At 53.4% G+C, this 12,320-nt stretch overlaps 5 protein-coding genes across 5 annotated transcripts; 1 reads left to right on the top strand and 4 right to left on the bottom strand.

Annotated features, from left to right (window-relative positions):
- Nucleotides 1-677: 677 nt before the first annotated feature.
- Nucleotides 678-2,652, bottom strand: BDV14DRAFT_5980 (uncharacterized protein). The gene is made up of 2 exons (XM_073777123.1): nt 2,215-2,652; nt 678-2,137 (listed from the first exon to the last, which is right to left on the bottom strand). The coding sequence occupies exons 1-2, from the start codon at nt 2,374-2,376 to the stop codon at nt 818-820; spliced, it is 1,482 nt and encodes a 493-aa protein (XP_073633991.1). The 5' UTR covers nt 2,377-2,652; the 3' UTR covers nt 678-817.
- Nucleotides 2,653-5,779, bottom strand: CweA (putative GPI anchored protein). The gene has a single exon (XM_073777122.1). The coding sequence runs from the start codon at nt 5,642-5,644 to the stop codon at nt 2,930-2,932; it is 2,715 nt and encodes a 904-aa protein (XP_073633990.1). The 5' UTR covers nt 5,645-5,779; the 3' UTR covers nt 2,653-2,929.
- Nucleotides 5,780-6,327: 548 nt separating this feature from the next.
- BDV14DRAFT_5950 (uncharacterized protein) lies at nt 6,328-7,383 on the bottom strand. Its single transcript, XM_073777114.1, has one exon. It carries the CDS (start codon nt 7,077-7,079, stop codon nt 6,540-6,542), a length of 540 nt encoding a protein of 179 aa, XP_073633989.1. The 5' UTR covers nt 7,080-7,383; the 3' UTR covers nt 6,328-6,539.
- Nucleotides 7,384-8,347: 964 nt separating this feature from the next.
- Nucleotides 8,348-9,460, bottom strand: BDV14DRAFT_194806 (oxidoreductase, short chain dehydrogenase/reductase family; the record flags this gene model as incomplete). The annotated part of the gene is made up of 4 exons (XM_073772022.1): nt 8,348-8,548; nt 8,608-8,721; nt 8,794-8,905; nt 8,976-9,460. The coding sequence occupies 4 exons, from the start codon at nt 9,458-9,460 to the stop codon at nt 8,348-8,350; spliced, it is 912 nt and encodes a 303-aa protein (XP_073633988.1).
- Nucleotides 9,461-10,323: 863 nt separating this feature from the next.
- Nucleotides 10,324-12,286, top strand: BDV14DRAFT_194805 (general substrate transporter; the record flags this gene model as incomplete). The annotated part of the gene is made up of 10 exons (XM_073772021.1): nt 10,324-10,391; nt 10,439-10,558; nt 10,606-10,624; nt 10,671-10,860; nt 10,911-10,957; nt 11,006-11,179; nt 11,226-11,492; nt 11,541-11,835; nt 11,885-11,950; nt 12,000-12,286. 10 exons carry the CDS (start codon nt 10,324-10,326, stop codon nt 12,284-12,286), a joined length of 1,533 nt encoding a protein of 510 aa, XP_073633987.1.
- Between the last annotated feature and the right edge of the window lie 34 nt (nt 12,287-12,320).

Raw genomic sequence — 12,320 nt, 5'->3', positions numbered from 1 at the left:
TACTGCGATGTCAAGCGAGACAAGCAGGATAAGGAAAGGGAGTTGAAGGATACGGTTACGATTGTTGTTTTGGCTTCTGGTCACTATTAGTGAGTTGTGGTCCTACTTATATGTCTCGTGAGGAATGTAGTCTTCTGACCTTGAGTAGCTGTAGACGTGGTCGTGGACCGAAGCAGACTCGCGGCGGCTGATGGGAGCCGGTTCTCTCATCGGAATAAGACAGAGTATCGCATCCATCGGCGATCTTCGACACAAACCTCGACCTGCACATCTCGGCTCTCAATATCGCTGGTGTTTGCACCGACGTTTCGATCTTCATATTGTTTCAGTTTCTCCTTTTCTGGTGTTTACCAACTTCTTCCCTGTATTAATGAATAATGACGGACGAACACGCACGAATGGAGTACAGGAATGCTCAGGGTCTTTGAGTTCGAGCAGGATAAACAGGACATCTCCAGAAGATTATGACAGTCTGGCGTTCCAGCGTTTTCCAGCGGGTTGAATGAATGTCAATTTTGTGTTCTTGGCTTGTCCTTGCCCGTATACGTAGGATGTTGCTACAACAATAGGCAGGAACTACCGCGGCCGCTCCTTCCTAGTACCTACTATATACACGACCACAAATCCCAGGAAGAAGCGATGGAGCTGGTATCAAAATAGGAAAGAACGATCTTGCCCTCCAAGGGAAGGAGCCCACGACGGTCGTACCTGCCTTGTGGATGTTACTATTATACATCGTGACCAGGGAAGGCGCAATGGGATATCTTCATAGTAGGAAGGAACGAGTCCTGTCGTGTAATATCTGCATCCTAGAATACTACAAGCTTTCCAGATCAAACTCCGGCATATCCTCCCTCCAAACACCAACCGCCTCACCCCGCTTAATAAACCGCCCATACCCCTTCTCCCCTACAATCCCACCACCCTCTCTATCCCAAACAACCTTGCCCCTGATAATCGTATACCGCGGCCAATTAGCCACTTTCTGCCCCTCATACGGCGTATAGTCCACGTCATGATGCAGTATGTCGTTTGTAACAGTAATATCCACCCCAGAGCTCTTGGGATACCAAATGGTAACATCCGCGTCTGAAACACCAGGTATTAATGCGCCCTTACGCGGATAGAGACCGTATAGTTTTGCAGCATTTGTACTCGTGACTTGAACAACTTTCGTCAAAGACAACTTATCACCAGCCCCAGAAAGCGCAAGCGGCATGCGCGTTTCAACGCCGGGAAGGCCATTGGGTATATACTTAAATTGCCCAACTGGATGGTCATGCGTGATGCACGTCTTTTTGCCGTTCTCTGCGTCGTCAAAGCGGAAGGGGCAGTGGTCTGAGCTTAGGATCTCGAATGTCCCATTCCTCAACCCGTTCCAGATAGCCTCTTGGTCCTTCTTATCCCGTGGTGGAGGACTACACACGCATTTCGCGCCCTCGAAGCCCGGTTTATCTAGGTCGTCTCGTGTAAGGTACAGGTATTGAGGACATGTCTCCGCGTAAATCGGCTGTCCGGCGCTCTGTGCTTCGCGGATTCGGGCTGTCGCGCCGACGTCGGAGACATGGACGAGTAAGATCGGGGTATTCGCAATCAGGCTTGAGAGCGCAATAGCGCGATTCGTAGCCTCTGCTTCCAGCACCGGCGGCCTTGAATTAGAATGATATTTCGGCGCAAATAAATTCGCGGCTTCAAGTTGCGACGTTAACCAGTCCAGCACCTCGCCGTTCTCAGCGTGGATCATGGTGAGAATCTTATTCTTCCGCGCGGCCAATAGCACACTCAATATATCCCCGTCGTTCAATTGGAGTGCTTTATACGTCATGTATATCTTCACCGAACTGATCCCCTCCTCTCGTAGTCGGGGGAAATCAGCGAGCGTCTTCGCATCCGCATTGCCCAGGAGAACATGGAATGAGAAGTCGCAGTAGGATTCCCCGTCTGCGACTTTGCGCGTGTCAGACACAACACCCAGTGGCGTGCTCGCTGTTTCTTTTTGAAGGGGGGCGAATGTAACGAGCGTTGTGTTTCCTCCTGCGATTGCGGACCGTGTGCCTGTCTCGTATGTATCTGCTGATGTACCCTTGCCGAAGAGGGGTGGTTCTTGGAGGTGCACGTGGCAGTCTATGCCGCCGGGCTAGAAGACATCTAATCAATATCGTGGCTTTGGGTAGAATAAAGAAGGTGGAGTGGTGCTTTGGCTGGCTGGCTTACCATGACATACCCGCCCGCAGCATCAATGACTTTCGTTCCTTGATCTGCGAGTGTACCCGATGGTGCGAGGAGGGCGACCTTTTCGCCTTTGATCGCGACATCGAGGGGCGCGACATCGGACGCTGTGACGACGAGACCGTTTGTTATGACGAGGTCGTACATTGTGAATGCTGAAGTTGGCAGAAAGGGAAATGCGCAAGAGAGGGACAGTCAGGGCGCGGGGATGGGGATATGTAGAGCGAATTGTTGATAAGATACGAGATTTGGAGATCTAAAAAACGGCTGCTCCATGATGCGGGATTAGTATAGGCGGCCAAGTAAAGTGGATCCTTGTAAAGTGCCGGACGATAAGGTGGCAGGCGATCATTCGTTGTTGGAGACACAGAGTGCACAGTTGGAGAATCAGTAGCAGACAGTTCCGCCCCGCTGGGTTGGCCGCGATCTCGATAGCTAGCAGGTAGTTTGAGTGGTACGCGGTACGAGGAAATGGCTGAGAGCTGAACTACAGGCAGTTCACTTAAGCAAGGTGAGGATACGAAAGCAACTGAAAGAAGGAAATCGGACAATCTCATTATTACACTAAACCCAAGAGATACATTACAGCAAGAAAGGAAACAGAAGCACCGAGGCAGAAACGAATGATATGGAGCGACCGTAACAGGCAGAGGAGGTCAGAGAGTCTCTCCCGAGAAAGAAAAAGATATTCATCGACCGCTTAGAGCACAAAGGCGAGGGCGGCGAAAGCACCCGCGAGGACAGTGGCACCGATGACGGGAACAACGCGTCCAGCAGCACCAGTAAAGTGGGCAGCGCTGTGCGACGAGGGGCTAGGAGAGGGTGAAGCAGACATCATGCCGTGCTTGTTGTGCTCGGCCGAGGCGCCGGTAGGGACAGTGACGCGAGACGCAGAAGGAGCAGGCGTGCTCGCGCTAGACGCAACCACGACGGAACCATGAACACGGGATGCTCCACTGGGGACGTACACCGGGATTCGGGAGAAAGAGGAGGCCTCGGCGACGTTGATCACTGAAGCGGCGGGGCCGTGGTGAGCGGATGTGGCTGTAGGAGCGGAAGAAGACATCATCATCTGAGAACCGTGGAAGTTGGCGAAGGGGAGGGCCGGCTCAGCGGAGGAATCCTGTGCGGCGGGGGTCGCGCCGTAGGGGGCAGGTACGGGGTAGCCGAATGGTCCTGGAACCCACGAGGCCTTGCCCTCGGGCGTGTACTCGGGCCAGGCAGGAGCAGCTGCGGAGGCGGATCCTTCTTGAGGGAACGGGTAGGGGGCGTCCTCTTGCTGAGTGCCGTGGACGGTAGAAGCGCCGGAGGGCATAGGCTTAGAAGTAGGAGACTGGGCGGACCCGTGGGTGTTGGCGGGGGTTCCGCTGGTGGCGGCAGAGCTAGAGGTAGGCACATGGTTCTCGCCGTGCGCCTCCTGGGGGTAGACCATGGCTGTGTGAGTTTCGACAGCTGTGCGGGTGCTGGTGATGGTGTGAACGACCTGGCGAACCTTGGTGCACTCACTCTCACCCTCAGCAGGAGAAGGAGACTGGGCAGAGCCGTGAGCGACAGGGTCTTCCTTGGTCTCGGCGGGAGTAGCAGGAGCGGGAGCCTGAGGAGCGCCGTGCACGGCGGGCTGCTGCTCGCCGTGACCCTCGTAGTGCGGCTGGCCCCAGGTGGGCTTCTGAGGGCCAGGACCACCATCAATAACAGTGTCCGAATCGATATCGACGTGGTGGTCATCATCGTATGCATCATTGACGGAAGTGTCAACGGTGTTCACGGTAGGGATATCAACGTTGTTGCCGACATCAGGGCCGTTGGGCCCCTCGATGACGGTAGACTCTTCCTGGCCAGGGCGGACAGCACGAGTCTTCCACCAGTGTGGCTTAATTACGACATCGCTGTCAACATCAAAGTGGTGGTCATCGTTGTAGTCATCATCCACCGTGCTGGAGAAGCTGTTTGAAGTGGGGATGTCGGCTGCGCTACCAACGTCAGGGCCGCTTGGGCCGCCAATAACGGTGGCCTGGTCAGCGCGCTTCCAAGGCTTGACAATGAAGTCGGAGTCAACATCCACGTGGTGGTCATCATTGTAGTCCTCATCAACTGTGCTAGTAAAGCTGTTAAGGGTAGGGATGTCAGCAGAGTTGCCGACATCAGGGCCGCTAGGGCCACCAATGACGGTAGCGGGACCGGCGCGCTTCCAACCAGGCTTGACTATGAAATCAGAGTCGACATCAAGATGGTGGTCATCAATCCATGTGTCATGGACGGTGCTAGAGAAGCTGTTCTCCGTGGGAATATCCGCGGCGTTGCCAATGTCCGGCCCGCTGGGACCACCAATTACTGTCGCAGGGCCAGCGCGCTTCCAGCCGGGCTTCACAATAAAGTCTGAGTCGACGTCCACATGGTGGTCGTCGTTCCAATCGTCATCAACTGTGCTAGTGAAGGTGTTGACAGTCGGGATACCGGCAGAATTGCCAACATCAGCGCCGCTGGGACCTCCAATGACGGTGGCGGGCCCAGCGCGTTTCCAGCCAGGCTTCACGCTAAAGTCGGAATCAACATGAACATGGTGGTCATCATCCCAGTCCTCATCAACTGTGCTGGTGAATGTGTTGACGGTAGGAATGTCAGCCGAGCTGCCAACATCGGGTCCGCTAGGACCGCCGATGACAGTGGCAGGTGCAGCACGCTTCTTGCCGACTCTCCCCTCATAACCAGGCTCATCATCATCGTCGTGGACATCAGGAGGGTCGTTGACATTGCGGCGGTCTGAACGACCCTGGTGCATGGGGTGGTGGAAGCCAAGAGCCGGGTGCCCTGGAGGCTTAACGACGACAGTCGAGTCGAAATCAACATGGTGGTCATCGGAGTACTTGCCTGTGTACTCGGAGCTGAACTTGTTCACGGTAGAAAAGCTGGCAGAATTACCGACATCAGGACCAGAAGGACCGCCAATGACAGTCGCTGGCTCCTCGCCGCGGCGCCACCAGTGAGGAGCTGGGGGCTTGATGACAGTCGTCGCATCAACGTCCCAGGAGTGGTTATCGTTGTAGTCGTCATCCACCTCAGAAGAAAAGGTGTTGACGGTAGGAATATCAGCGGCATTACCGACATCAGGGCCGCTGGGACCACCGATAACAGTTGACTCCGGCTCGCCAGCCTTGCGCTTCCAGTGGCCGAACCCAGGGGGGGAATAAGGGTGAGGGAACTCGGGAGGTGAAATGTGCACGTCGCTGTCGAGATCGAACGAGTGATTGTCGCTGTACTCGTCCTTCACGGACGTGCTGGCCTCGTTCTTGGTAGGGAAGCTAGCGGCACTGCCGACGTCCGGTCCGCCGGGTCCTCCGACGACCTGGGACTGGGCCTGCGCGTGCGCAGCGGCTGCGAGCAGCGCGATGGGAATACCACCGACTAAACCCTTCATGGTGCTTTGATGATAGAAGTGTATAAGAGGTGTAGGCAAAAGAGTGACTCTGGCTAGTGCCGACAAATTAACAAGCAAGTAGAACGCAAACAAAAAATGCCTGGGCTATCCGTAGGTCGCCTTAATCGACAGCACTGGGCGAGAGGTCGATAAAGACCTTTTATTAGGAGGTATACGCGATGGCATTCGCAATGGCATGTTGGCGCTAGGGCAACAAGGCAATCCAGGTACGAACGTCCTGGGGAGACCCTGGCGAGAATGTGGTGAGGAATGGGAGAGGGACGAACCAGCCTGTCATGGCCCAGGGCTGGGATCACTTTGGCAGTGAAAGTCGTGAAATGGTACGAGGAACATTCTTCTACCCCTCAAGGGATGACCCCTGGCGAGAGAAGACGGGGAGCATTCAGCATATACAATACGAAGAGACTACTGATGTCATTTCCAAATAATCACATTGAGAATAGTACTTAGGTATGTATCCCGTCATCGACATTCACCCCCGATCGTCGCCATTGCTAGAGACGCAATGGGGGCAAACTTCCTATCGAGGAGTTCCTCTCCAGAGCCGATCAGTCCGTAGACCGAAGGCAACTCATCGCCGTGGAAAATACTGGACGATGGTCGTGGCAGGCTCTGTTAGCTTTTCGATGATGGAAAAAAGAAGAAGAAAAGAGGAAATTGTTTCTCAAGTGAAGCCTTTTTATGTGTGGCTGTGGGTCACATGTAGGGCCGACTTTCTTCCGGTATCAACCGAGTACAGCCTGAGGCAGAGATTCAGGACCAGGCAGACTATTCAGGCACCAAGGCACCGTAAACAATGTACAAGAAAAGGAGCAAACGCCGTCACAAACACCAACAACGCCAACGCCAACCAACAGAACCGGTATCAATGCAGCTACCCAAACGTCTCTGACTGATGCTCCCCACTCCAAACACCACCCCCAACAGCCTTTGTAATCCCCAGCGCAACAGCAACCATACACCCCAACAAAACCACCGCAATCGCAATCTTGACCCACAGCCTCTGCGCCTTGCTCAACCCAGCGAGACAATCACAATATCTCTTTTTCTTCGCCCAGAGCTTCAACTCCCGAATATTGGTCCTGCTGCTTGGATCGGTGTTCCGCTCTTCATCGTCGTAGAGTTTCTGCCATGGTGGGTTCTGGCCCTCTATATCGTCTATAGGTGTGCATTTTCCAACACCGAATGCCCGTGAGCGTTGTCGTTGCGAGGTGAGACGGGCGATTTTTGACGAAGGTGTTGCGTGTCTGTAGAAGGGGGAGGAGGGGAGCGCGCCGACGTGAGGGTCGTAGTCTTTTGGTTCTGTCTCAAGTTCTGGGTTTTGAAGTGGTGTTTGTGTTGAGATTGTGAGGGCTGGCTTTGTTTCGCGGATGGACTCGGTGAAGGAGAGTTTGGGGGATGATGGGTGTGTCATGGTGAGTTTTCTGTGTGGCTGAGACTGGGAGAGAGAGGAGAATGAGAGACTAAGAAGGTTTTAAGAAGCTCAGTTGAATGGTGAGGGTTTCAGTCTTTAGAAATGCCGGTGTTGTGGTTGTGATCTGTCACCGAAAAAGGAGAGACTGCGGTACGGGACTGGAGGCCGAGGCAGCTTCCTTAAGCGTTTGCCTGGAGTTGGCACGGCAATTATGCATGCTTATTCTAGAACCTGTCATTTTTCAGGTCCCTGTCTTGGCCGGCCGCTCGTTTGTCGATTCTCAAATTCGGGTCTAGATCCTGCGTTATCGCCTTCGGTACATTTCTATAATTGTTGCGCCCTCCTTCTCCTCATACCACCTTGACAGACGGTACCCTTGTTCCTGACCTCCTTCGCGACAGATGACCTTGAGCCTGTGACCGCCTTCCATACGGGTTTTTATGACGTTCTGCGTTAAACGCCGGTCGTTTTCAGCCCTCGACTACGACCGCGTACCCTAGGTATATACTTGTTAGTGCGGCCGTGGTAAATAGCTCAACACACTATTTTCACCTCAACAGCGTCTTCCGATGCACCCAAGTTAAATGTTGTCGCTCGTTTGAAGGATCAAAAGGGTCAGACTCTGAGGCGTTTGCAGTCAGGGATGGACTCCCCCCTTGATCCCTTAATTCCGATCATGCGCGCTCCCGGAATGTCGCAACTTTGAGACCGGCGGCGACCATAAACGAAAGAGTGTGATGCTCAGCCACAACAAGAGGATTCGGGAAAACCGTTCGCCTTTTCTTATTTGGCTCGAAGGAGAAATTTGGCTCCGGAGAAGGATAAAGTTTCCGGCGCTGGTCGCGTTTGTAATCCGGCGTGATGTTGTGTGGTGCGGTAGCCCAGATCCATTAAAGTAAGCAAATATATATTTAGGGCTGCGACGGGCATAAACGGCAGCACATATAGAGAAACTTTCGGTATTGTTATTCATACAAACATCCAGCGAAGAATGTTACATGTTAAAGTCGAATATCCATGCCTACAGCAAAGTATATCACACAATTTCAATGAGAAAATCTAAAAAGCCCATACGCTAGTCGTTGCTCACCTAGGTACTCATCGCTAGACAGCCGTCTGATCACCTCCCGCTACGACCAGGCTCTCAAAAGCCCATCCTACTGACAAAGCACGACAAATACCCCCGCACAAAGAAAGATGCAATCTATTAGTCTAAATTACCCATCAAAACCCTCATGCAGCCCCTTCTCCATAATTTACTCCCCTACCTAAGCAGAAGCACAATGCCCCCCATCAACCCGCAAATCCGCACCCGTCATGAACCCGCTCCCATCAGAAAGCATATAAACAGCTGGCGCCTTAAAGTCATTTGGCACACCAAGACGACCGAGCAATGCACCGCGCATCCACGTCTCTTCGACCTCGGGCTTTGCGATCAGCAGCGCGTCTGTCATTGCTGTGCGGATGTACTGCATGATTCATGTTAACGAGGTGCTAAAGTGAGATGGTGTAAGGGGGAGGAACGTACGCCAGCAGAAAGTGTGTTCACGCGAACATTGTACTGGCCCCATTCTTGCGCGACGGAGCGGCACATCTGGTGCACGGCGGCTTTGGAGGAGTTGTAGGCTGTGCATGTGAGGCCCTGTTTTACACTTTGTTAGGCTTGTCCATTGTTGATATTGATGCTTGATGCTGGGTATTGGTCAAGACGTACCCTGTTCGCAATAGATCCTGACATCGAAGCAATCATGACGATACTACCGCCCATTCCTTGCTCCTTGAATATCCGCGCGCAGTGCTTAGCGGGAATGAATGTTCCAACAACACTAGAAAGACACAATTGGTCAGCCCCAACCAACAAACCAACAAAGTGATATGGATAACGAGAGGACATACTTAACATCCAACATCTTCCTCCAGAGATCAACAGGATAATCCAGCGCAGGAACCATCTGCTGAATACCCGCACAAGTAATCAACCCCCTAAGCGGCATGCCCCTCTCAAGCCCAACAGCAGCAATATTCTTCAGCGCCGCCTCGGTCGCAACCTCATCTGTAATATCGCACTGGATGTACGTTGCCTGCAGGCCGCGCGACGCCGCAAGTTTCTGAACGTGCACCCACTCTTCGGCTGCGGGGGCGGGGAGGAGGTCGAGGCAGGCTACGTCGCCGCCGGCTTCGAGGACCGCGGCCGTCAGGACGATACCGAGGCCGCGGCCGCCTCCGGTGATTGCTGTTGTGCGGGCACCGAGGGAGAAAAGGGGGTTTGGTGGGATTGCGGCGCTTGTTGTGGTTGTTGTTGTGGTAGTTGTGGTGGGGGCTGTAGGGGGGGTTTCGGTGGCGGGCGTGACGGCGCCGGAGGTGACTGCGATGGGAGACATATTGACGGGATTACCAGGCACGGACGAGATGGAATTGGGATTGGCAAGTTAAGAGAATCTCGAGAAAATAGACTGCTTGAGATTTATAGCAAAAAATTTGGCCACAACCCCTCCTCTTTGTATGAGTTGTCCATATCCCACTTCACCATGGGGTATCATAACCCGATATAGAAAGAAATATCTTATCGGCGGGTCGGCTTCTACAGATCGCGTAAGGCGATCTACGCAAGAAAACCGGAGTCGACAGTCACGGCATCCCGATGTGCTTATTACTTCTTGTTAGAGGAAGTGGGGGGATAGGGCCTGCAACGGCGCCTAAGTGTTCCTAAAGCGGTGATTCTGGGGGAAGCGCGGGGGCCGGGGGTTGTCCGGAGAGATCCACCTGGAGGGACCGGGGAGCTGAGTCGAAACATCATGTGTTGGCCGATCGCTGCTGGAGTTGGAGATGCGCCGATGCGACCGTGACTTGTGAGTCGTGGTGCTGTGAACTGTTGCAGGATATCTCCGTATTGTTGCTTTTGCTTCACGTCGGGTGGTAAGACGTAGGTGCTTTAACAATATGTAGGGCCGCCAGCCTGTATACACATAAAATTCAGGAACATTCAGGAACAACAAACCCCCAAGCTTTACTCTAGACTTTCCGCCTCGTCTGTCAATCCGAAATAGGCTAAACATGCCTGTCCAACCCCAGAATATCCCGCAAACCCCCGGCGCCACGCCGTCACCCCGTGGGTCACTGTCCCGACGGTACTACGTCCTGACGGCGTCCCGAGCTTTTGCCGGCTTGTATATAAGTCTGCGCTGCCGGAGCTAGACGATCTCATCTTCAGAGTCCCAAGCTAATCGGAAACATCGCGAACAAAATGACTTGGCTTGTTGGACAGCCATTGAGCTTGGCCATTACGGCCACCGCAGGAAGCGGTTTTTTGCTGTACGCTATCCGAGCCTGTGGTTTCTAGATTATCACTAACAGATCAGATTCGGATATGATCAGGGTGTCATGTCGGGATTGTTGTCCGGGGATGCCTTCGTTCGCGTCTTCCCTGAGATTGACACAACAGAGGGTGGGAGTGGTAGTTCGTCGTTGCAGGGGACAGTGTGAGTTCTCCTTTTCCTCGAAAGCTATATGTTGACTAACGTATCAGTGTTGCCATCTATGAGATTGTTAGTACCGTAACCCGTCATTCCGATCCTTGACTTACCCTCTTAGGGCTGCTTCTTCGGTGCCATCGCGTCGCTGCTGGTCGGCGAACGCCTCGGCCGTCGGTGGTGTATCATGGCCGGCTCCTTGATTCTATCTATTGGGGCCGTCCTGCAGGCTACTGCGTATGGTATTCCGCAGATGATTGTCGGCCGGATTGTCGCTGGTGTTGGCAACGGTCTCAACACTAGTACTATTCGTATGTCTCCACGATCGCTTTGGTCTCTCGTCCATACTAACAAGTTGCAGCGGTCTGGCACTCTGAACTGAGCAAGGCTTCAAGTCGAGGAAAGGGGGTTAGTTGCCCGTTTTACCTAACCCTGAACTTATACTAACGTATGTAGCTCGCTATTGAACTGGTCATCAACATCTTCGGCGTCATGACAGCCTACTGGGTAGACTACGGCATGAGCTACGTCAACAACGAATCGCAATTCCGCTTCCCCCTTGCCCTCCAGATCCTCTTCGCCATTTGTACATTCCTCGGTGTTCTTTGTCTTCCCGAGTCCCCTCGCTGGGTGAGTTCTCCTACCCCTAATTAATGGCAATAGAACTAATGAACAGCTCATCGCACACGACCGCCACAACGAAGCCCGCGAGATCCTCTGGGCCGTCCAGCCCAACGCCCGAGAAATTAGCAAAGACGATACAGTCATCAACATGGAGATGTCGGAGATCGCCCAGACCATGGCTGAAGAACGACAGGCAGCTTCGGAGGGCTCGTTCAAGGCGCTTCTGAAGGATGGACCGCAGCGGTTCCGGACGAGGACGCTCTTGTCTATGGGTGGGCAGATGATGCAACAGTTATCTGGAGTCAACTTGATTACTTATGTATTTTTGTCCCCGCCCTTTCTTGTGTCCAATTGCTAACAAAGCTAGTACAACACCGTCATCTTTGAACAGTCGGTGGGCATGACGCACAATCTAGCGCTGCTTGTTGCTGGATTTAACGGTGTCGCGTACTTCTTCTCGACATTTGTGCCTGTTTGGGCTATTGATAGACTCGGTCGTCGCAAACTCATGCTCTTTGCGGCTGCTGGACAGTGCGCCTGCATGGCTATCCTCGCTGGAACGGTGTACGATGGAGGTCACTCGGCCGGTATTGTCGCGACCGTGATGCTATTCCTGTTCAACTTCTTCTTCGGAGTGGGACTGCTCGCTGTTCCATGGCTGCGTATGTTTCCCTCTCCTTTGAAATATGGCGATAGGGCTAACCAAAACAGTACCCGCCGAATACGCGCCCCTGTGCATCCGAACTCGCACCGCTGCCCTGTCAACAGCAACAAACTGTACGATTCCCAATAACCCCATTCCTCGACGCAGCTAATACTATTTCAGGGATATTCACCTTCCTTGTCGTCGAAATCACCCCCGTCAGCATCGGCAACATCGGCTACAAGACCTACATCTACTTTGCCATCTTCAACTTCTGCTTCCTCCCCATAATCTACTTCTTCTACCCTGAAACGCGAAACCTCACCCTCGAACAAATCGACCTCCTCTTCACAGGCCAGAAGATCCGTCTCCACTGGGACGCGTCGCTAGGCATAGCAGGCGACACGGAACGCAGATTGGAAGAAAAGGCTGCGGATGCAGAGGTGCAGCATGTGCAGCATGTGGAGTGATTCAACACAGACCACTCCGGAGCACATAAAGTAC

Source organism: Aspergillus stella-maris (assembly GCF_047715825.1).
Source record: "Aspergillus stella-maris strain CBS 113639 unplaced genomic scaffold BDV14scaffold_1, whole genome shotgun sequence".
In the NCBI taxonomy this organism is placed as follows: Eukaryota; Fungi; Ascomycota; class Eurotiomycetes; order Eurotiales; family Aspergillaceae; genus Aspergillus; species Aspergillus stella-maris.
Note: the sequence above shows the minus strand (reverse complement) of the source record. Positions and strands in the feature narration are given on the sequence as shown.

Excerpts from the sequence above, each read along its gene's own strand:
- BDV14DRAFT_5980 (XM_073777123.1), bottom strand. The coding sequence starts at position 2,376 with ATGTACGACCTCGTCATAACAAACGGTCTCGTCGTCACAGCGTCCGAT. Across the intron at positions 2,138-2,214 it reads CTGCGGGCGGGTATGTCATG|CCCGGCGGCATAGACTGCCA; the intron begins GTAAGCCAGCCA and ends GATGTCTTCTAG.
- CweA (XM_073777122.1), bottom strand. The coding sequence starts at position 5,644 with ATGAAGGGTTTAGTCGGTGGTATTCCCATCGCGCTGCTCGCAGCCGCT.
- BDV14DRAFT_5950 (XM_073777114.1), bottom strand. The coding sequence starts at position 7,079 with ATGACACACCCATCATCCCCCAAACTCTCCTTCACCGAGTCCATCCGC.